We start from the raw sequence: 25,139 nt of genomic DNA on the forward strand, positions 1-25,139 counted from the left end.
GTCACACCACTACTACATATTAAAAGCCATTCTAAACAAATAGGTTTTGAGTTTGGACCTAAAAAGAGCTCCATCTGTAATAGTGTGAATATCAGGGGGTAACTTGTCCATAGTCTTGGGGAGCAACTGCAAAAGTCCTTACCATTTACCGCTGTGAGATCACATTTATGATCATATGATCATTTTCGTTTTGTGTGAGAAAAAAAGGAAATTCAATTATTAAAAAGGTAAAAAATAGAAACAAGATTTTTGATCATTATTGGTGCTTATTTCTTAGAACTTAATCAAAACAGGTGAAAGTTTTGTAACTTTGTGTGCAAATAGCTGGTGCAGAAAGACAACATTCCCGCACACAGACACCTACAATCAGACACGACCACATAGAGACACACACACATACACACACATTTCCTCCGCTGCACGGTGTGGGAGGAGCCCCTGCCTCTCCCCGTTTCTGGCAGCCCCTCGCCGGGCGCCACGACCGGCTCTGGGTCGGCTTAGAGAGAACGGGATTGTTGGGTTCAGGAAAACAAAAACTGGGTTAGTTTCGGAAAACGGGCATACCATCGGAGTTCACTAAAAAAACGCAGTCTACAAAACCTTGGGAGCATTACGCACGATCACACGCATGGTCAAAAGGTTGCAGAAAACTGGGAAATTCTTTATAAATCCCGACTATTGCGAGGAATGTTGCAACAACAAATTTCACTCTGCTTCACACAACTTTTTCTTGCGTAACATGTTTTATAAATATATAAATTATTTTTAATTTAGTCTTAGTCTTAGTCTTGTGCCAAACATTTTTGTTAGTCAAGTTTTAGTCGACTAAAAGTCTCGTCAATTTAGTCTAGTTTTAGTCAAAAGAGAACTCAAGGTATCTTAGTCAAGTTTTAGTCGACTAAAAGTCTCGCCATTTTAGTCAAGTTTTAGTCAAAACATTTTAGTCTTTTTTTAAATAAATTATTTCTGATAACCATTTCAGTCAAATAGTTATAAAAATAAATAAATTATATAAAGTTATATAAATATTGAGCCTCTTCCTTATTTCACCAGTAAACGACAAAAACAACCACTCCATTGGGAAAAGGATATTTTACAATAAAATAAATGCAGCACGAAACTGGCGAGGCGTATTTCAAGTGAACGCAACATATGTGTTCTTTTTCAGACAACGGCAGCTGCAGACTGTCGTACGTCTCGTGTTGGAATCCTACAAAGTGAAATAGAGACAAACCTTTACACCGTTTAGCTGTCAGCATTGTGACCCTTTTATATATGTCAATGATTGTAACCGTGTTTACTCCAACTGCTAGCTAACGGTATGCTAACGTTACCTGCTGCCAAGTGTAGTGTTAACTAGCGTCCCGTGCAGCGATGTTTCGCTTGACTCTAACGTCCGTTTAGGAGCATCAGAGAGAAGCGCAGGCATTTAAGTGGCACCAAAATCTGTGTTGCTATTCGGTCCGGTAGATAACGGTCGTTAGGGCACCTGTTGGTGCCGTAGCACCGGGTCTCGGTAACAGCTGAATATTCTATCTCATGATGAAAAAGTAGAGACGATTGTAGACGAAAATGAAGAGAGATTTTATCTTAGTTTTTATTTTATGCAAAATATTTTAGTCTCGTCTTTTTTCGTCAACAATAATGCATGTTAATTTAGTCTTAGTCAGCGTTTTTGAACATTGGCGCAGTCTCGTCATCGTCTCATCTTAGTCATGGAAAAAAAGGTCGTTGACGAACATATTTAGTCTCGTCTCGTCTGATGAAATTAACACTAGTTGTAGTGTCTCCAAACTTACCTCAATTATAACTTGTCTCCTGCTAGCACTTTTAAAAAATAAGTTTGGAGACACTACCTTATTTAATCATTAAATTAATAAATATGTTTGTGTCTGTGCTGTAGTTTGTAGACGGTCCCTAAGCACTCGTCTCACCGACGGCTGCTCGTAGAGACCAATGTTATTTCTCCAGGTCGGAGGACGGATCGTATTGATGAAAATGAGTTTGTAGCTCGTTGTTTACCTTACTACATTAGGAAAGATGCATCGTTTGTGATTTAATAACATTTCGCTGTAGAGTAATTGATCCCGAAAATTCTAATCTGTGAATATCTTTCTAACTTTGCTCAGGTTTATAAAATCAAGGGCACAGATTATGAATCCGTGCGAACAGTTTATAAAACCGAGGGAACGGATTTTTATTCTGTTAAAATAAATTGTAAAATAAATATATGACTCAATATAGTTCTATAAATAATAAATAGGTTTTACTTTTATTTATTTCAGGGGACTTTTAATTCAATCCATCTCTATTTATTATTTATTTTCAAATGAATAATATATTTGTTCATATGTATTACCTCACTTATTTATTTCAGGGTTTATTTCATAGACATATACATGTATTCGTGTATTTATTTATTTAATATTGACTGAAATGGCATTCCATACACTTCAGTTTAAAATCCAGTCGGGGTCAGTAAACCCTCACACTTCACAAGATAAACATTAGACCTGTTCAACTACAGTCTCTTCACTGATTTCATCTTATCTTTTATCCAAGCATTGCACACTTTTTAATTTCATATCAGTTTCTGCTTTTATTCCTTTGTGTCCTCTGGATCAGACATGAGTTTGTCCGACAGCCTGAAGTCACCTCCTACCTTAGTGTTAATCAGCCGCCATGTTGCACTGAGACACAGTGGTGCTTTGAGCTAAATGCTAACTTCACTATGCAAACACGCACATGCTCCAATAGTTTTATTCTACGGATCTTACATTTAGTCCATTTGAACTTTTTCTTTGATTTCATTCTATGGAAACCTTACAGTACAAATCCAATGTCGTCTGTCCAAAATTGTTACAGAGGCCAGTGAGATAACTGACAAACAGCAGCTCTCTCTGACAAAGATCTTTTATTTATTGCAGAAGGCACGGTCAAGCTTGTCAAGTTCTGACCACCCACTCTCGGAGGAAGTCATTCCTCTTCCCTCTCGGCGGAGATCTTCAACAGGGGGTCCGGGACCCCTAGGGTCCTCAGAATTACTGCAGGGGGATGTTTTTTTTTCTTCAAAAATTGAAATGTCTCAACTTGAATACAACATATTGGCAAAAAAAATCAGACTATTTGTGAAAAACCCAGTGATGATAGGCTGACTGGCCTATAGGTAAGATAGTCTCCAAGGTAGCCATCCAGATACAGTTAATAAGGATTCACTGTGCCACATGTAGGTTTAACATTAAAAAATGATTTTAATTTTTATTTAATTTTTAATCGCTAAGTATTCTATGCACTAAAAAGGTAATTAAAAAGGCATTAGGATGCCCTACAAGTTATTGTAGGCCCAGTTTAATATGCAACTTCATTTTATGCAATACATATAGTAGGGGGTCCCTGATTTGTCTCTCTCTCTCTCTCAATTAAGAGGTCCTTGGTTCAAAAAACATTGAACACCCCTGCCCTAGAGCAATAACAAACAGGTGAAAATTTTCTTTTGTTCCCTGTGCAATTATAGCAGTTAACTTGCACAACTCTTGCATGCAGTTTTTATTAGTCAATTTGGGCCTTCTCAGTGACACTTTTAGAAATCACTCTGTCAGACAATCTCAAGGCATTTTATTTCACGATTTAAGTGATGAAATTGTTCTTAAATCAATCTGTTGGTTGTGTGCTGCTAAGAAGTTTTATGCCTTGTTTATTGTTGTTCTGCAAATCAAATTTCCACTGGAGGGACAATTAAAAACTCTGACCACAATAATACATCTATGGTGCAGAAGCAGCTGTGATCTTAACCATGTTCGGTTAACGTGTTAGCATGCCAACAGTCCCTATTTAGCACTAAATGCAAAGTACAGCTGAGCTAATGTCTGTAGTTTTGCAGGTATTTATAGTGTCATAAACCAAAAGTATTGGACACATTGCAAAAACTTTGATCTGAGGATGACGCTAGATGAAAAGTGAAGGGATCACCAAAGCGATAACAGTTTATGTGTACCAAATTTCATGGAAATCCAAGGAAAAGTTTAAGTAAAACATACAACTGTCAACCTCACGGTGGTGCTAGATGGAGAGTCATGAAACTTCCAAAGTCGGTAGGATTCATTCTCTGGAAAACATGAATATCTGTACGAAGGTTTAAAGGCAATTCATCTCAAAGTTGTTGGGATATTTCAGTCTGGAAAGTGGTGGGCCGACCAATCGATCAGACATACACTGCAATTCATAGAAATTATATCTGTGCTATTTCTTGCACTTGACACAAACATTGTTGGACTTTTAGCACTTATGACTATAATTGACTTTATTATGTATCTGTAAAAGTTGAAAAAGCATTGCTTCACATAGCTTAAAAACATTAATCTGAACTAAAATGTATAGATGTTCAACACTTTGACAGATGGACTGTACAAAACTTCTTTATTTTAACAAACAGTTTCATAATTTCAGATTCCAAAAAATAATTCATCTTCTGTACTTCTCTGTTGAGTTTTTCCATAATTTGGGCTTTACTATCAAATAATGCATATGTTAAACCCAGGAGTTTGTTCACTAAATATACATAATTAAATATTCTAAATTATTCTACATTATTAAACTACCACAGTATTAACAATAACAAATAATAAGTATCAAACTGAAAATAAGGCATCCAGTTATTGAAAGACAACGTCTAACAGAAAACATTTTTGCCATACAGTAGTTCTCCCTATTAACACAAAATTATTAACATAAACAAACATGGTATTTAGATTATTATGAAAGCCACTACACTCATTACACTTTTCTGCCTTCCAGACACAAAAACTTAAAACAATGAAACACTGATTCAAAACCACAGGAGCTCTGTAACCACGGTGATTAAAAAGGACAAATAGCAGGTATAAAAAGTGTAATGTTGCATTAATTGGCAGGTATAGTATTTGTTAGGTACCACTGTAGGTATTCTTATTCTATCATACAGTTAAAACATAAAAAGTCCAGGTACAAGGGTGTGTGTAAGTCATGTCTTGAAGCTGTTAGGTTGTCTGTTCCTCACACAGTTATCTGCTACTGTCTGTATAAAGATGCATGAAGAACTGATAGGTTCAGTAAGTGAGTCACACTGCTGTACTGTCCCCAGGTAACGGAAAGAAAAAAACGGTGTAAACTAACTAATTCACTTTGATCAAAGTTCAAAAACCATACCTTTATATAAAAAGAGGAAATCTGAAAAGTGGTCGGTCACGTGTGCAAACTCGGCTAGGGTGTATCCAGGCACACCTGCTTTGTCGGTTCAAATAGGCACATGTAGGAGTAATACGGAAGATGATTAGGACCAAATGTCAAATAATGTATTTGAATTCTGAGAATAAAGTCAGAATTCTGACCTTTTTTTTAAAAGTCTAAAAAAAATATATTATTATATTATTTTTTTTTTTTTTAAAGCGTCAGAATTCTGACTTTAATCTCAGAATTCTGACTTCATTCTTCTGCCATTTTACCCCACGGAAGAGGATTAGGGCCACATGTGAAAAGATTTGTTTAAAGTCAGAATTCTGACTTTTTTTAATAAAAAAAAAACCAAAAAAGAAAAAAAAAAAAGAGTCAGAATTCTGACTTTAAACTCAGAACTCAAATAAAGGTGTTCACATGTGGCCCTAATCCTCTTCCGTAGTGTAAACTGGCTGGGTGAGGTGAAATATGAAATGTGTAGCAATAGCTAAAATGGCTGCCATAAAGACAAGTATACGGAATTGCCAAATTAAGTGTAACTGAGCTGAAAGGAGACCATTGGACATCTTCTTTCAGCACCTCCATTTCATTTTGCCTGTCCTGCAGTGCTGTGCGTGAGGCTCCGTGTAAGAATTACCTTCATGATATAAATCTGAAGCGAGTAATTTTGCAGGTATTACAAAAAAGCTTATTATAGTCATTGTTCACATTATACTTGTCACACCCACGGTGTTTACATATCCCTGATCTGAAAGAGGAGACATTCTTCATCATTAGGCAGACATTAGGGTAATACTACTTGAAGTAAATTCTAGGCACATAAAATGTATTTTCAATGTTTTAACATTATGAAATGCACTATAGTGCTTTATGACTCTGAGCGTATTATTTTAGAAAGCAGCTATGCATAGAACTGTCCCAAAAAGTGGCACTGCATTAATGAAATATTATGTTGAACAATTGCAGTGCATTTTTAAGCTTGTGCGAGATGTGCCATACATTCCATCTGTTCCATCCATTTTACCTATTTTTCCACAACTAACAATTAACTGCCATACAAGTCAACAAATGTGTCAAACAAGTGAAAAAAAATAAACTCTACTGTGTTCCTGTAAAATAACCGATTTGTAAAATCCTTTGCTGTTCCCCGACTTCCCCAAGAGAACAGACAGATTATATATTTCCCTGTTGGGAATACACGTCTCCTAGATGAATGACATTTTAGGAATTCCTCGACAACAGGAACCCTGGTTGTTACTGAACTGTTGAACCCACTGAAATTTACAAAGCACATTGGGGCTCTTCACTCAATTATAACTAACTCTTCCTGTTGAAGTCACTGTATCCATCAACAGTTGTGTGTCCTGCTCAGTGTCTTCCTCAAAGACACAGAGCATGCTGCCGGGCTCAAGAGTTTGAACTACATGTTTGTAATGCAATCTCAGTGAATTTCTCAAAGGATGGCAGAAACACTGCATTGAAATGTGGTTGTTGTGGACGTTGGTCAGCAGCCCTGACAGGCAGTCACGGCCTAAGACTGTGAGGCGTTCTTTGGGCGGCGTCGAACTCGGATTGGAATTTCCTCATCCTGTAAAAGAGACAAAAAAAGCGAAAAGTCATCGCTGTCTTCCATTTACTGTGTGATGATTGCATATGTGGTAATAAGAAAAAGGGAAGCAGCGACGGTTGCATTGGTTTATAAAGTGTAAAGGATATTAGTTTTATACATACTGTTTCAGCAGTGTCAGTGTGTTCACTGCCGTGGGCGAACGCCTCAAAGTCAGAGAGAGCGCTTTCCACCGCCTCCTCATCGTAGTCTGTCTGGTATTCTTCTGACAGTTCCTCTGAAGGCAGACAAAAGATGAGTCATCATGAGCATTGTAAATCAATATTTGAAATATGTCCCATTTTACTCATACAACTGTATCAAATAGGGAGCATTTTGCAAATATAGTAAACAACAAAAAACACTTTAAAACTTCTGATAGCATTTTAGGATGAATTTGTTTTAAGTGTATAAATACGCTAGCCTGACATGGTCATACTCAGATTCTAGTCAGAACTTCCCGACCTCGAATGTTGTGGGCGGGGCTAAGTTCAGCTGGCATCCGGGCTATAAATACGCAGTAACGTACAGATCAAAACATCACAACTTCAAAATAGCTAAACAGATGTTCACGGGTCATTTTACTAGGGATAAATAGTACTCAGAGCTACACCCACACCTGCATACTGAGAATCAAAAGCAGGCTTTGATATTAAGATTGATGTCTCAAAATTGTTTTTGTGATGCACTGGTTTGTGATTTCAGTTTTTGACTGATAACTTACCGTCGATTAAGGCATTCTTGACAGGTTCGATTCTCGACACGATCTCCGCCAGGTCTGTGAAGGAGGCATTCGGACAGGTGACCACCTGAAAGACACAAACTGCATCATTCCACAGAAGACTTTAAATCAGCTTCAATTTTGTTTTTTTCTCGCTGTGTGCTGACAAAGCCTACACCTACTTGATAATTCCACGGCTTGCCATGACACTGAAGCGGGAGGGAATTGAAGCATAATTTTGATGTGAAGCTTTCTGCATAGAGGAATTTTTTGGCGCCCCCAAAGAGATTGTAGCCAGCCCCAAAGAAAAATCACCAGGGCCAAAATGATAAGAATAAAATAAAAAATAGCAATTTAAATCCTCTCTGAATGTGTTTAAGACCAATTTACCAAACAACTGTTAAACTTGAATATGAGCACTGATCTCAGTTTTATCTCCAGAGTCAGACTGTATTGGACTCTCCCGTTGATTTTAACAGCGGTATTTAAATATTATTATTAAGTTTTTTAGTTTTGTTAATTGGGGTTTTATTTACTAAAGCATAATATACATTATTGTTCATCAAATTGTCAGAAATAACAGGAAAATGTATATATTTCTGTCTAATAAGGTAACACAGACTCATTGCCTTTACTGTTCACGGACAGATCATGCTTACTGCCGAGTGTAGTCGTCACCTCCCCCAAATGGCCCATTCTGAGCCAGAAAAACACCCTGTTATGCCTCAATCCACACAAACCACCTCTTCAAGCAGGCACTGGCAATTCTGTGTGATGTCTGATGTGCGATCTTCCCACACTAAATATTAGGATTGGGCATCGAGAACCGGTTCCTACTCGGAATCGTTTAAAAAATTACGACTCCAATGGAATTTGTTTTTCATTGGAATCGTTTGGATTGAATTTGGTTCCGATCATCAGTTCCACATTTAACACGCGCACATTTTGGTTTCCGTAGCGGCCACCGTACTTCCAGGCTCTTGTTGTGTGGCTTTATTTTACGTTGTAAAAGCCTGGTAAAACTCAAAAATCAAAATAAAATGTTCCTCTTATCTGTGAAGAAAGCAATGTGACCCATTTCAACTCCACCCCTCAAAGAATCTGAATCGAAAATCGATAAGAACCGGAATAGAAAGTAAGAATAGCAATTGGAATCAGAATGATCAAATCAAAGCGATGCCCAACCTTACTAAACATGTTTTCACAGACATCCAAAGTGTGACAGCAATGCAAAATAAAGGTACACGTTTGTGACCACTAGTTGCACTGTAGAGTCATTTTGATGAGCAGCGATGGAAGAAGTATTCAGATTCTTTACTTCAGTAAAAGTACTAATACCACACTGTAGAAAATACTCTGTTACAAGTAAAAGTCCTGCATTGAAAATGTTACATAGGTAAAAGTCTGTAAGTATCATCAGGAGAATGTAGTTAAAGTATTAAACCATTGTAGAAAGAGTAAAGGAACCAACCAGTTGTGTGTTTAATGGTCTAATCATCTCAGCTGGACTTGTAGCCGTTATATTGTTGGCTAGTTTACTTTAGAATCAAACATCAGATTTTATAAAATACATGTGTTCTGTGTGCAGGAATCTTAATGTGTAAAGTAAATAGTAACTAAAGCTGTAACAGATGAATGTAGTGGAGTAACTAAAGTAACTAGTAACCAAAGCTGTAACAGATGAATGTAGTGGAGTAAAAAGTACAATATTTCTCTCTGAAATGTAGCGGAGTAGAAGTAGAAAGTGGCATGAAAAGAAAAGACTCAAGTAAAGTACAAGTACCTCAACATTTAGACTTAAGTACAGTACTGGAGTAAATGTACTTCGTTACATTGCACCACTACATGCAAGCCCAGGTGACGTGATGCACGTCTCTGCCAGCTGCAGAGATGGTAATGCATATCAATAGTTGGTGGCAGTAAAGCATCTTAGAATGTAGCAATGCACCAATAAAGCCTGAGAGGAGGTGTGACTGCACAATACTTTTTGTTATTACATGGCCTTGAATACTTGATTCTGATTGGTCAATTATGGCGCTCTACGATCTGTAATTTCTGAATAGCAGACCACTGCTACGGACACAGTTCTGAGGACGATTTTGATATCAATGAGTCAAGTCTTGGTTTTAAGATCAGGCATCCTCACTGTTTATCAAGTCAATCAACTACAGACTGCTTTATTTTTTATACAACTCTCTGAACAAGATACTTCCTTCATTCTATATTGAACTCTATTCTTACTGTTACCAACTTGATAATCATGCCCCTCGGGATAACTAGAAACTCGGGCCTCCTATCTGTCCAACATCTCAACTTCAGTTTGGTTTAAATAACAGAGGTTCAGTGATATGGATATGGAATGCTCTTATTTTTAAGAAAGCTGTTAAATGTTTGCTTTTGTCTGTGCAATGTTATCCCTATGGAATGTCTTAATAAACAACACATGTAACTCCTAATATTATTTTACTTTTTTGCATTCATACTCCGTTGATTCGATACTGGGTGTTATTTTAATCTGGGCTTTTTTTCCTCTTTCTTTTCTTTTTTTTCAGTATTTTAGTTTATCTTTCTATTTTAATTGGAGAGTGCCCAGATGCTGCAACCATGCTGCCAATGTTTAAGCATTGCCATCTAACCAGGGCGTTCTGACATTTCCACGTATACTGAACTGTGTCAACACAGTTAGTCGTGTCTGTAGTTTGCACTCACATGGCCAGTTTTGGTCTTGTGGAACTCCTCCTGATGTCTGTCCTTGAGCATGCTGTCCACCACGCCGCTGCGCTGCCACACATCGAACAATGTCTTTCCGTGCTGGTATCCCACCTCCTGCAGCCACAGCGAAAGAGGGTTAGAGCGAGCGAGAGCCATCAGATAGAAGAGACACGCATATTAGCACTGAGGAATGGGGTGGGGGGTTACTCACAGCGATCTCGTCAAACTTGCCGAACTCTAGTGTGCCGTAGCGGTCGATGGGCGGCCGGATGTACTCGCAGTAATCACTGTCTTTGACCAGTTCCAGCTGCCGCACACAGCAGACGTAGGCAAGCCGGGTTTGGATCTCGGCCATGTTCAGGACCTGGAAGGCAACATTAGTTGAGTATAACATTGCTGTGAAGGCCGGTACTGATATTCCCTAGATGTTATGATTCTCATATAGACTCTCTACTATTTCTCTAAAATAAGTTCAGCATGTGATAACTTTGACGTTTTTCCACTTGACATTTCTGCATTATTTTTAGTAGATGGCCACAAGAATAACTACAGAGGACATTTGCAGTGGTGGAATGTAACTAAGTACATTTACTCAGGTACTGTACTTAAGTCCAAATGTTGAGGTACTTGTACTTTACTTGAGTCTTTTCTTTTCATGCCACTTTCTACTTCTACTCCGCTACATTTCAGAGAGAAATATTGTACTTACTTTTTACTCCACTACATTCATCTGTTACAGCTTTAGTTACTACTTTACACACTTTGTACTTTACACATTAAGATTTCTGCACACAGAACACATGTAGTTTATAAAATCTGATGTTTGATTCTAAAGTAAACTAGCCAACAATATAACAGCCTACAAGTCCAGCTGAGATGATGAGACCATTAAACACACAACTGGTTGGATCCTTTACTCTTTCTACAATGGGAGGATTTTTCCTTACTTTTAATACTTTAACTACATTTTCCTGATGATACTTACAGACGTCTACCTAAGTAACATTTTAAATGCATGGCGTTTACTTGTAACCTGTTTTGTTTTACAGTGTGGTATTAGTACTTTTACTAGAGTAAAGAATCTGAATACTTCTTTCACCACTGGTCATTTGACATTAAGGGCCCTATTTTAACGATCTGAAACGCAAGTGTGAAACGCCAAACGCAAGTAGCTTTGTGGGCGGATCTCGGGCGCTGTTGCTATTATACCGGCGGGATAAATGACTCTTGCGCCCGACGCAAATCTTAAATGGGTTGGTCTGAAGTAGCTAGGCGTGGTTTGGGCGTAACGTGAAAATAACCAATCAGAGCGTCATCTCACATTCCCTTTAAGAGCAGGCGTATTGTTCCGTGGCAGATTGGTATTATGACGGCGGATTTGCCTGGCGCACGCCAGCGGGAGCTGTCCGGGATGCGGCAAAGTAATAAATGCCCGTCTTGTCCGGGTGGCGATGTTGCTGCGGCCACTCGGGTGCATCTCCTCAAGTCTGGAGAGGATTGCTGCAGCCATGGAGCGTGGGCCTCCAAACGCACCACCTGCTCCTGTTGTGCCCCTTCCTCCTCCCCCCACTCTATCTCCGTCCACCCGCTCCCCCAGGAGCGCATCGCGCATTACTCCAGATTCACCAGATTCCGCCGGAGTGTCCAATCCCACCGTAGTTCAACATCACGTCTCCTTAAGTCCTCTAATATTTCCTCATTTATGTCATCAACACATCCATGATTCATGGAAATGTGTAAAACACAACAAGCCACAAAGAATGCTGCGACTTTTTGAGGACTGTACTGTAAAGTGCCTCCTGATCTATCCAAACAGCTGAAGCGCATTTTCAGTAATATTTTTCTTTGTAATTATGTATGTTTTTCAAAAATGGACTCTGCTGTAGATGAGAGAAGTGTATGCGCGTTGTGCACACACTACATTATGGCCAAGCATTCGTCCCTAAAATAGCATCTGAAAAACGCGCTACTGACTTTAGACTAGCCTTACTGACTTTAGACCAGGTTTTTCCTGGTCAGTGGCGGAATTGTTTTCTGAAACTGCAAAATAGGACCACGTAACGTTTGCGCCGGAACACGCCTCCTCTTTTCGCTGAACCGCCCCCGGGAGCGCAAATACATTCCCTAATTTACCGACGTGTGTCTGTGGAGGGAAAAGTCCGCTGTGCGTCGGGTGCAAAATAGGAATGATACATGCGTCGGTGTACAAAGGCAATTGCGCTGAGTGCAAGATAGGGCCCTAAGTGTACCTTGACTTTCTCAGCCAGAGGGTTGAAGCGTTTCCACAGCAGCCACCAGCCGTTCAGCGAGTCCCCGTAGTTGGTGAGGTTGGTTTCGTCCCGACTTCCAACATCTATTGCAATCACAACCTTGGCCCCCATAGAGCGAGCCACATCGGCTAGACACCAAAATGAGAGAAACACATGTATTCTAGGTCTTAAAGGCCCTGATAACCTATTTTCTCAGTCAGCTTCTTATTGTGAGCGATGAGGTCTGACATGATCACAAAATGATGTGCCAAAGTTACTTTGGTATTTTCACATGAAAGATTTATGTTTTGGGGTTTTTTGTTTGCTCTTTTTGGGAGTCAATCAAATCGATCGCCCAACACCCGCACAGCCCTAATGCACTTTAGCTTAGTTTTTACTGTTAATCTCTTGAAAAGTATTAATTAAGGATGTTTTTGTTTCAAACTTTAACTCTAATTAATGCTTATTTAGTTATGAATATTTAATGATAGGAGGAATACAGGTGGAAATTCCGCCAGATGACCCTCATTTTCGGCCGGATGTCCGTTACCTTTTTCTTTCTTTGTGTTGGCGTTCTAAACTCTGGTGGATTTGTGAGGACTATGGTGAACTGCTCCTCAGATCTCTGCAGGGTAAATCCAGACAGCTAGCTAGACTATCTGTCCAATCTGAGTTTTCTGTTGCACGATTAAAACTACTTTTAACGTACACATGTTCCACCAAAACAAGTTCCTTCCCGAGGCTATTTTGCAGAGGCACCGTTGCTCCGCCCATGACGATTGTGACTGGTTTTAAAGAAATGCCAATAAACCAGAGCACCAGAGCACGTTGTAAACAATAAAAAACAACCGAAAGGAAAAAGGAAAAAAGGTGTCGCAAAAACCCCCAGCATCGAGCCTCCACAGGCAGCCGCTCAGCCCAGTGCATCATGGGAAATCTTTTGGCTCTTTGTATGGCACGGACAGAAAACACGACCAAAGTCCCAATCCCAAAATTCTGTGTGGACTAGCCAGACCTTCCTCCGCAGCGCTGTGGAGGAAGGTTTGTCTATGCGAGACTAGGGAATATACTCCCACTCAAAGCATAAGCAGTAAAGTCCACTTCCACTCTCTTAGTGTCTCTCACCAGGCAGGTTGTTGATGTAGCCTCCATCCATGAGTAAGTGTCCATCTTTGGGATCACAGAGAGGTGGCAGGTAACCAGACAGTGACATACTGGCCCGGACATACCGCCACAGCGAACCTGAAGAGGAGAGACCAGTGTACCGTTACCAGGATGACAAAATAAAAAGGTAGGACAGAGCAGTGGAAAGACATAGCTCACTTTAAGCAGTATTAGAACTTGCTTTACATCAGGGGTTGGCAACCTTTTTAATATGAAGTGCCTTTTGAAAATGTTCTTGTTAATCAGTGTGCCATATCAGCAGAATTAAGGCTGCCATGATCGATCAAGCCCACTCAGACAAGGTTCTTTTTCTTCCTTTGCGCCGCATTCTGTGAAGAAAAGCAACAAGTACTAGCCAATCAGAGGCAGAGTAAGGCGGGTCTTCGCGGAATGCGGATGGGAAAAAGTCAATCAAACTACAGTCAATAACAGGCTGTGCTACTGCCTGGATTGGAACATTTCCAAAAATCCCTCTTGGACACTTGTTGCTAGTGTGCCATTGGTTGACCCCTGCTTTACATGAAGGGACCATAGATTTTCTATTTAAAGGTGCGCTATGAGTTCCTGCGATTTAATTTTTGTCTCAAATCGTAGGCATCTCTCCTTGATCCGCTAGCTGCCTGCCCCTTGAACACACTGTGAAAAAGCCCGGTCTCTGGAGACAACACAGGGGGCGTAAACGTCAAACAAACACTAGGGGGACAGGCTGTGCACCAAAATACAACAAACCACTCCTGCCAATCACTGACAAGATGGTTGGGGGAGGCGGTGGGGGTTAGTGACCATTAATGCCTTTTTATAGTTGTGCGTCGAATCGACGACGCAGGGTCCGGCGTAGATGCAGAGGGGTCTGCGTCTACGCCGGACCCTACGCCGTAGCCTGACATGCACCTCTCGAAAAATTTAACTACGCACGTCGCTCGGCCGTGGCTTGGTAGCGTTCCATTTCCCCCGGCTCATTTCCTGGTTCTCCTTCTCCATAAACAACATGAAATCAAGGAGAGGGTTAACTTCTCCTGCTCCAGATTTCCCACCGTGGTCAGAAAGCACAGGGGAGACACTTTGTTTCTCTCACTATGACTCTAGAGTCGCTACTCGCTCCGAAGCTAATCGCCGGCAGTGCCCGGCACTCTCTCACTTCTCCCTCTACCACACACTCCCCACACACACACACGCGGCTCAACGCACACACCAGCGCACAAGTATAAACATCAGGCCACTTACATAGGCTACGGCGAGAGCTCTGTGTGGAGCCTCCGCACAACTGTTAAACGGACTTTAGTCAGGACAGTTACGGAAACATGAGGGGAGGGGTGAGCTTGCTCTGTTTTGTTTGTAATTTACTTGGAACTTCAACAGAAGTTACCATGTAGGAAGTCATAGTGCACCTTTAAGAAGTAATTTCCCATTTTGGTTAATCAAGATTGCATTACGTACACATTTGCTTTGTAAAAAAAAATATGTTTTTTTATTAATTTAAAAATGTAAATTAATTCATATTTTGCTATCTTAAAATTTTAATAAAAAAGAAGAAATAAAAAAAGAAATAAAAAAAAAAGAGTCCAAAGTTGCACAGACCGTCAGTGTGAACTCTCATGGAGGAAGCTGTGATATCTGTTGTAATGTTGAAGTACGGCAGCCACAGGTCCTAGCAAAGGAAAGGTGTTAAAAGCAGACAAAATAACACTTGCAGTTAAGTATGGCATTATTATAGACCATTATTATTAAAAAGGTACAACGAGTAATTACTTTTGCTTTGTAACAAATGTACCATCTGTATTTGACGCCAGTTATTATTGTTTTAACCCATGAAAATGTGCTAAAAATGAAATAATCCTCACATTAAAATGCTCACTTCAGGTATGAAATAAAGGGGAACAGATCTACTGCACTTTCAGCTGTGGCAACCAAATTGAAATGATGCTGCATAATGTTAGATTAAATACAATCTGATAAACACGCACAGCAGAGCCGACAAAAAGCAGGTCACACTTCCCTTGTGAATAACCCTCTTAGGTGTAAGGGCATTTTTAGATTTCTTTTTAAATTCACATTTTAAAGATATTGGCATATAACCAGATCCCCATGTGTTTCATATCAAAATGTTCAGAGCAAACTCAGCTTTCTGTATAGTGAGACTCAAATGTGTTCCAGAGCAATCTGTAAAGAGACAATTTGGCCCTAAAGCTGAAAAGTTTGCTTTCTGAAATTTCTCAAATCTCTTTGGGAAAACTGAAAACTGAAATTGTTTTGGTGCTTGAAATTAGTTTACAAACGTCTTGGGTTCACACAAGTAGCGTAATATATAAATAAAATAGTAAATCAATGTCTAAAATGAAATTTTATTTTAAATATTCCTTTTCGAGTAGGAGATGTCAAACATCGCTTGGACTCGCCAATGCGTCTTTTGTCCTCAGAGGGTTAAAGCTATAGTGCGTAGTTTGTGACTCCCCCATGAGGAATTCTAAGTAATGACAACACTGTCGGCGCATCCTCATGACTCAAGCCTTTGGTAATCGTGCACCACACCCACCCCTGCCAAATACGTGAACCTAAGTCTTCCACAAAACCAGGGAAAATACTGATAGCCATACTGAGAAATACAGAGAGAGTTGTATGGAGCTGATGGATGAATTCAAGCTTTGGCATTGGCTTGAATGTAACGGATGTTCATTAATATAAAATAGTCATGCACTATTATAGCTTAAAGTGATTTATATAATTATACCAATGTTCTCTAAAAGTCTAATAACCCCGTCTGCCTCACTGCAGAGCTTTTATTCTTTGTCTTTTTGGAGAACTCACCTCTATCTGTTTGCCCTTGAAGACGGAGCTAATGCTGGAGTTAAAGGATGCTCCAGAAAACATGGAGGTAACAGGGTAGGTCAGATCCAAGATCTTCTTAAAGTAAGAGGTCATACCCTGAGAAAGAAAATAAGTGAAGAAGGGAAGTGAAGGAGTGTGTAGTGACAGGAAACTAACTTAGCTTTTCCCAAAAATGATTTCTTAGGAATAAAAATTACATAAGGAAAACTAGTTTCAAGAAGAGAAAATTATTAGATAGCTAGATAGCTAGATAGATAGCTAGATAGCTTAATTGTCCCAAGCAGTGACAGAAATTCTCCTTTGACAAGGTTCACTAAAAAACATATATTTAAAACAAACAAACTCATTTGGAAACATACGAAACAGCAGTTTTACAGTGTCTATTTTATGTTGTTCAGAGTACATTTTTTGATAAATTCTTTTTCAGGCCAGTGGAACTTTGTATCGTCTGCCTGATGGAAGTAACTTGTGACATTCGTCATTTTCAAATTGAGTGAGAAAAGTTTTTGTAAGTAGCAGTGTTGTAGTCGAGACCAACTAAACCGAGACCAAGTCAACAACAAAGACCAGAGTGTATCGAGACTGAGTCAAGACCAAGACTGTGAGGGGTTGAGACCGAGTCAAGACCAAGACCAGGCAAGGGCCAGACGGCCAGATCTTTTTCTCCTGTATTCCCGCATTCACTTTCTTGGGAGTGCGTGTTAAAGGGTCTGGGAGATGTGATTAACAGTAACCAATTTCAAATTAGAAATTAGTCAAGTTATTGGTTGCATTTGAAGCAGGAAGTTTTACATCCAATTACAGTAATTCACACTCAATTTAGCGATATCCCTGTAGTTGTGGTCTTGACCGGTCTTGAAATAAAATCCCAAGTCATCTTTATCCTTTAGACAGAGTAAAAATTTGATTGAGACGAATGAATAACGATCGATTCCAAGATGAGACCTTCAGAAAGTGGTCTTGAGACCAAGACCGGTTTCAAGTACTACAACACTGGTAAGTACTTTCCCATCTTCAGTACAATGTCAACACACCATGGACCACTCCCGAGCCCGGACCCTCATGTGACTGTTGCTCTTCTCCTCAGCGTACAGCGCTCCCATTAAGGAGCCGATGGAGGTGCCGCCCACCATGTCGACAGGGATCCCCGCCTCGTTCAGGGCGCGCAGGATACCAACCTGAGAGCAACCCCTGAAAAGAGACAGTCCTCCATCAAATAACATCACATGACACACTGTATGATGTCACATTTTGTTCAACTACTATCAAAAAGGTTTATTCTAAGAAGTCTATCAGAGCGACAGCAGAAAATGCAGAAACTCCATGTTATGTTCTTCTTTACAAATGAAATAAATGTCAGACTGACGTGACGTTTATTCTTCTTAGAAAACTGTTTTTAGAAATGTCTCATGATATACTGTCTCTAGAAGTGTATTATTCAACTTTTGTTTTTGTTAAAGACGGAAAAGAAAATGACAATACTATCAAATTGCAATAAATGGAAATCGCAATACAAATCCAATCAGCCCCCATGTATCAGGAAAGAATCGATTCAGGACAAAAACATATGGTCCCAGCCCTAATATTTACAGTCTGATTTTTTTTTTAAGGATCTGGAACATTTTGTCAGTAGTGAGATAATTGCAGGTTTTTCCAGAGTGGTTTGTGACTACCTTCAGATTGAGAGGGAAGTTATACACTTTACTTTAAATACAACATGTATAATCATGTTTGAATACCTTTATTTATTTATTTTTGAAGGGGGTCGATTGGGCTGACAAAAGCTTGAATACCTTTACTGGCATGTAATCATGTTCTAATATGTTTGATCATTCTGAATCTTGTAGCTAAGCTAAGGTTCACTTGATAAAGGTTAAATACCTTCATCAAGTGAACTACTCGCACGAGTGGGGTGTCCACAGACAGCGCTGCCTGCCAGTCCTATCTCTCTACATAGAGTTTGCCTTTGATAATGGTCATAAATAGAGATGTTCCCATACCAGTATCGGAAAAGTCTTCGATACCGCCTTAAAGCTTTAGTGCGTAACTTTTTGATATTAATGAACGTCCGTTACATTCAAGCCATTGCCAAATGAGTTGATACAAAGCTAATTAAGACTCCACACAACTCTCTCTGGATTTCTCAGTAGGACTATATTCAGAAGATTGTGGCGTCAGGTGACTTTTCCGCGCAGAAACTCAAGTGAAGATAATGACCTCTTCTGAAGAGTCCATCATGTTTTGTTAATCCTCTGTGTCCTCCTTGGCTACTAGCAACTGTGTGGAGGAGGAGGGGGGGGCGGTTTGTTGTCATTACTTAGAATTCCTCATGGGGGAGACAGAAACTATGCACTATAGCTTTAAATGCTGATATCTGTATTTTTTTTTATTGTTCTCTGTATTTGTTCATGTTTCACAGAAGTTTAACCTGAGCCAAGCCATTCAACAAAGATAGAAATCATATCACATCCATACAGGGATAGCAGTATACAGCTGTTTAAGCATAATAAAATATATGTATTTTTTAACACACTGGTATCAGATTGGTACTCGGTATCGGCCGATGCGCAAGTTCAGGTATCGGAATCAGTATCAGGAAGGAGAAAATGGTATCGGACCATCTCTAGAACTCATTAATAATTGAATCATAATTTCTGTCCCTTTGGATAAAAGCCACAGCTAAATAAATGTAATGTAATGTAAATTTCCTACTGTAAGAAAATATCACAAAAGTATTTCAGCTGTGTTAAATGACAACTGGCAGTGGCAGATGGCCACCCACCAAGAGGCAGGGTCTGTCTGATAGTTCTGCCTGTTAAAAGGAAGTTTTTCCTCGCCACTGTCGTGCCAAATGCTTATGGGAAATTCTTGGGTCTGTGTTAATTATAGAGTGTGGTCTAGACCTACTCTATCTGTAAAGTGTCCTTTGATAACTCCCGTTGTGATTTGACACTATAAATAATATTTTAAATTAAATTGAATTGAATAGATAGGTGGCACTTACAAAACACACTCATTCAAATAATGGAGACCAGCAGTAAATCTGATGCAGTAACAATCACTAGCATTTTACCTGCTTTAGTCATATGTCTACCAGGTGTCTCAGGTCATAGCTGAGAGGAATACAGTCCCTACCTTGTCAAAGCTCCAGGACAAGGCAGAGCAGTGAGAGACAGAAACAGATCAATCAGAACAGAAACAGTCAGAATAGACCCACCTGCTTATTGAAATATTCACATTTTGCACAGCATGTATTGATGTAACTTGACTATCAGTTGTCTGCTGTTTCGTTTTGATACTTCTGCATGTGAATTCATATTGTTTTAGTACTCTTATTCTAATGCTTAACTGTAATTTTATTGCAAGTCTAATGATGGAGTCCTTACAGGTAATGCACATATGATTTCAAAAACAAAAACATTCCCACACTGCACTGAGTTGCTTATACACAGTTCATGCAAGTTTAATAAATTCTAGGGCTGCACAATTAATCGAATTTAAAAGAAGTCCAGCCAGTAGCTGATAGAATACCAACCACAAAACAATCAGGATCAGATTGTTTCATAACATATGTTTTCTCACACTTCACACCTCAGGCCAGGCTGGTAAATTCACTGAGGTCACATTCAAGATTTCAGTCTCCTCAGTTAATTGGGAAAAATGTAGCTAATATGTGGAGGTACCAAAAGTTTTATAATGCTGGTGTATTGAATGTGTATATACATATGGCTTCGTAAACAATGTAAGTCCTAATATAATTTACTTTAGATTTGTACTTTTCTGTCTTTTCTTTTCTTTTCAGAATTTTAGTTTATCTTTCTATTTTAATTAGATTATGGAGTGCCCAGATTAAGCCCCTAAAAAAAAATTTTCTGCATCTCTCCATCACATCTTTTATTGATTACGTGTATATTAATCTGTATTATTTTTATATGTGTAAACCAATAAAAAAACTAAAAAGAACTAAATATAAAGCCGCAGTACCTGGCGCCCCCTCCACCAAGCACAAGAGCGATGCTGTTTCCTGTCAGGATCCTGGCCAGACGAGAGAAGTCGGAATGACGATCTGCACTCTTTTCAAACACACGCTGGTACAACTCTCTCTGAAAACCAAAAAACAAACACGCAGAAATGAAGCACTTGCCGACTGGGCCAGAACTGCCCATAAAAGACTGCGTTGGTGGGTGGTTAGTACCAGCTTAGGTAAACTCCTCCGGGAGAACACTCTGCGGGGGCAGGACAGGTGATGGTGTCTGGAGATCCAGCTCCGCATGTTCAGCCACTCGGCCGTCCCCTTGGGCGGCGGGCCGTCCTCCCTGTGCAGCAGCACCAGCTGCTTCTGAGCACGGACTGCACTGCCCTCCAGCATTCGCTCCAACTACAGGTGGAGGAAGAAGAAGCAGATAGTTGCTCCTAGGGCTGGCCAATATATCGATATTATATCGACATCGATATATGAGGCTAGATATCATCTTAAATATAATAATAATCGTAATATCGTGATATGACACAAGTGTTGTCTTTTCCTGGTTTTAAAGGATGCTTTACAGTAAAGCAAGGGCATAGGGTTTATTTCAACATTGGGGGTTTGCACATAATATCCCCAATAAAATTCAAATAAAAAATATGGGCGTTAAACACGTAATTTCCTGCATTTTGGTAAATTTGTAAGCAAAAATGTATGGTGTATATGTCTTTATTTATGTAAAGTAAATAATTCTTCTCCTGTTCAAAACTTTCTGCATATTCAAATCATAATCTCACGTTTCGGGATGATTTTTTAGGAATCGCGTACATCTCAACAAATCTGTTAGAGAATAAGACCGTGTTAAAGCCAGAAGCTCAAAAGTTTAAATTTACATAAATATATCTTTATGTTCCACTTCATGTTGTATTCCACTCCCCCCCCTCCTATTCTCCTATGTTTTTGTGTCTAAGTGACTGATGGGAACAACAATCTTTGACATTGGTCCAGTATTAAGTGAGATTGCTGCAGTCGGCAGTCAGAGAAACAAGCTACAATGTAAGTTAATAGGGCAATTGTCCAGCTTGTATTTACCTTCACAAAAGTGCTTGGTTTGCCACTGACAGGCTCAGATTAATATTCTAAGTGTCTGACAACATTATGGAAAGAATTTCTAAGGAGGTCGACCTTCCTGGTAAAGAGTAAGATCCTTTTTTTAAACATAAAAACATCCTGACCTCCCCCACAGTGGGCTCCTGCTCCCCCAGTCCCACAATGATGATGCAGTCAGCCTGGCGGATGCAGCGCTGGGTCCAAGGTGTGAGGCTAGAGTCAGACTGGTAAAGGACGATGCGATGGATGTCTTCCTGCTGCCCGAGCCAACTGGACAGACGGTACTCATGGACACTTTAAAAAAAAAAAAGGGACAAATATAAGCCAGTTTGCAAAATATAACCTGTTCACTGTAAATGAAATACCACCTGTTAAACAAATCATGTCTGTTCCTCATGAAGTATAAAACTCTTCAAATTAAGTAACTGATGTTAATGCGAATACTGACATCTGTTTTAATCGTCTTTTTTTCAAAAAGAACCCAACATAATAACCAGCAATGTCTTATACAGTAGGACTTCAAAAAACCTGAATGCATTACTTCTATATTAACTACTAACAAATGTGTACCTGTCCAGAGCAGCAGAGCCTAGGCACTGTTTGATGGAGTCACTGTTCAGGAGTAGAGTGGGGCCTTCAGAAAACACAAACATATTAAACACGTTTTAAAAATAGTACCTATAACATTGTTGTGAATGAAATTGTAGTATAATGTATCATGGTGCAGATTCTAAAGTAGATAACATAACCTGTTTGTGTGTGTGTGTGTGTGTGTGTGTGTGTGTGTGTGTGTGTGTGTGTGTGTGTGTGTGTGTGTGTGTGTGTGTGTGTGTGTGTGTGTGTGTGTACCGATGCCATTGAGTGCATGCTGCAGCTCCAGAGTGAAGGCAGTGAGGGGGACGTCCTCAGACACAGGCAGGATGGACACAGTGGACAGGTTGGAGGCTGGATTCCCAGCATCCCACTTGCTGGTGGGGGTCTGGAGAGCCAGACTACGAGCTTCAGGGCAGAGGAGTTCTTTTTTCATTACATATTTTAGACAAAAAAATAATGCTTTTTAAATGTATGCAATACAAAATACATTTTTACTGTATGTATAAGCTCTTTTATGCCCTATATTGCATATATCAGGATTTGTATCTTATTTGATATTAAAAGCCAAATTGATCTCCGAACTGATAATGCTCCTATTTATACATACGTTTGTACATTCAGTCCCATCCTGACACACACTGACAAAAAGGGTGTTTTAGAAGAAATGTATTACCTCTGTCTACCTTTCTCTAGCTTAGTGTAAACTAAATATTTTACTTTGGCCCAGGTTGGCTCCAACAGAAATTCAGAACTTAACTAATCAAAGCACGTTGGTGGAAGCAGACAGTATTGAGTCTATGCAAATCTCCTCAGACAGACTTGTGAGTTGACTGTCTCAGCGTTTGTTTATTCTGTGGTTTTCTGTAAACTTGTATAAAACCCTGGCTAAAAACTCATTCTGGTCAGAGAGAATCCTCCAGCTTCTTGAGAACTTCTGTCTCCACTGCGCAGTGAATAAAACTCTTATGAACCAGCCACTGAATTGGACCTGAGAGAAACTTTTTCTTCCACAGTGTGTAGTTACCAGCCAGAGGCCCATTGACCTGCTGCATGTTGCCCAGGATCTTCTGTCCCAGCAGATGAATCAGCCGGGTGACAACCTGAGGATACCTCCTCTTGATGGAGTTCAGAGCCCCTTCAGGTAACTTGGCAAGCTCAGAGTCTCTGACAGCGTGGACCGTGGTGGCTCGATTCATGTGGGTCAGCGCCTCGACCTGGACAAGCCACAAATCAGGTGTACTGAAATCTGAAGTTCTAATCACTGTTCATCAAACCAACTAGAGTTGTTCCGATACCAGTATCGGAAAAGCCTTAGATACTGCCTAAAACGCTGGTTTCGGTATCAACGAATACTCAAATTTATGAAAATCTTCCTTAAAGTAGTTTATTTACGTTCTTTTTCGGTACTGATGACTTTCAAACTGGATAATAAAAGAAAGTTCTATGATATGTATTCTCTGTATTTGTTCATGTTTCACAAAGAGTTTAACCTGAGCAAGGCCGAACAAGAATGATAGAAATCATATCACATCCATACAGGGATAGTAGTATACAGCTGTTTAAACATAATAAAAATATATGTATTTTTTAAGACATTGGTATCGGATTGGTAATCGGTAACACCCAATACGCAAGTTCAGGTATCGGGAAGGAAACATGGTATCAGACCATCTCTAATACCAACTGCTATAATTATTATAAATCATATTTCTCCATATCTGTATATCTGTATCAATGTCTCTGTGAACCGGCAGCGACAGATGGCCGCCAGCCAGGGTCTGTCAGAGGTTTCTGCCTGTTTAAAGGAAGTTTTTCCTCGCCACTGTCGCACCAAATGCTTGCTCTTGGGGGGGAATTGTTGGGTCTCTGTAAATTATAGAGTGTGTTCTGGACCTACTCTGTCTGTAAATCATTTGATTAATTTCATCATTTCGTCTTCTTATTTCAGAACCAACTGTGCCTGATCACAACACCTCTACAACAACAACATGCTAACTGTCACCACCACTTCAAATATTATTACTAATATCCAATTTAATGATCTGATCTACAGATTGGGTCTTATCAGCAGTTTCCAGCAGGTCCGAGCTAATCGATACTGCTCTGGGGCTAGTGGATCATATAACGTTATGTCTAAAAATAGATACTGTACGTGGGCGAACGGGAAAAAGGATTTACGAGCACAGTGTCAGTGTGTGTGTAAAGACCATAGGTAAAGACTAGCTCCTCCCCCAACGCAAATCATTCAAAACATTCAGACTGTTACAGAGTGCTCTATGGGCCACTTCATCAGCTCGTTAAAACAAAAACAGCGACAGAAGAAATCAAACTGTCACAGTCTCACAGCTGTTGCAATAAAAGCAATAATAGTTCTAATAAGAATTTGTCTTGTCTTTCCACCAAATAATAGAAAAGAAGTATTGATTATGGTATCGATAAACACTCGGATCGTTAAGCAGTCTCGAGCATGGGTATCAATATCAATAAAAAATTAACGATCCCCATCCCTACTCACCACACCGATTAGATCCCCACGGCCATACTCTCCAGCCAGCTCCTTCTTCCCATCATCCTGTGCGACGACAGAGCGCAGTCGGCCACTGAGGACGATGAAGGTGCTATCTGACTTGTCTCCCTGTCTAAAAAAAAAATCAGAAAACAAACCACACAAACACACTAGTATCATTTAATCCACTTAGTTATACTTTATTTTTATTTCTCATATTTTTATGGATTTATATTTTTAATTCATTTTCATTCCCACTGATATTAGTGACATATTAATTATTTCAGCAAGAAGCCAATCAACAGCTCCATAGAGCAGATACCTGTAGACGGCACGGCCGGCCTCCACAGCCATCCAGTCCAGGGCGAAGTCAATCTGTCTGACAAATGGCGACACTCTCTTCACCACAGTGTGAGCTACGTTCAACACCACCCTGGGCTCCTCGCGCATCATTCTGCAACGTTGAAAACACA

General features: G+C 39.7%; 1 protein-coding gene across 1 annotated transcript in view; it reads right to left on the minus strand.

The window, feature by feature from the left end:
• Positions 1-4,399: 4,399 nt before the first annotated feature.
• The window catches only part of pnpla7b (patatin-like phospholipase domain containing 7b), a 52,472-nt gene continuing 31,732 nt past the window's right edge, over positions 4,400-25,139 (minus strand). Inside the window, exons 18-35 of the mRNA XM_039802392.1 lie at positions 24,989-25,120; positions 24,676-24,799; positions 23,185-23,374; positions 22,416-22,565; positions 22,137-22,200; positions 21,692-21,860; positions 20,685-20,867; positions 20,474-20,592; positions 17,524-17,680; positions 16,469-16,585; positions 15,242-15,311; positions 13,625-13,741; positions 12,500-12,648; positions 10,462-10,614; positions 10,248-10,364; positions 7,542-7,626; positions 6,943-7,055; positions 4,400-6,799 (exon numbers count right to left, since the gene is read on the minus strand). Of these exons, the coding sequence (XP_039658326.1) occupies positions 6,743-6,799; positions 6,943-7,055; positions 7,542-7,626; positions 10,248-10,364; positions 10,462-10,614; positions 12,500-12,648; positions 13,625-13,741; positions 15,242-15,311; positions 16,469-16,585; positions 17,524-17,680; positions 20,474-20,592; positions 20,685-20,867; positions 21,692-21,860; positions 22,137-22,200; positions 22,416-22,565; positions 23,185-23,374; positions 24,676-24,799; positions 24,989-25,120 (2,266 nt within the window). The 3' untranslated portion in view covers positions 4,400-6,742. The remainder of the gene's footprint in view (positions 6,800-6,942; positions 7,056-7,541; positions 7,627-10,247; positions 10,365-10,461; positions 10,615-12,499; positions 12,649-13,624; positions 13,742-15,241; positions 15,312-16,468; positions 16,586-17,523; positions 17,681-20,473; positions 20,593-20,684; positions 20,868-21,691; positions 21,861-22,136; positions 22,201-22,415; positions 22,566-23,184; positions 23,375-24,675; positions 24,800-24,988; positions 25,121-25,139) is intronic.

Source organism: Perca fluviatilis, chromosome 6, assembly GCF_010015445.1.
Source record: "Perca fluviatilis chromosome 6, GENO_Pfluv_1.0, whole genome shotgun sequence".
NCBI lineage: Eukaryota > Metazoa > Chordata > Actinopteri > Perciformes > Percidae > Perca > Perca fluviatilis.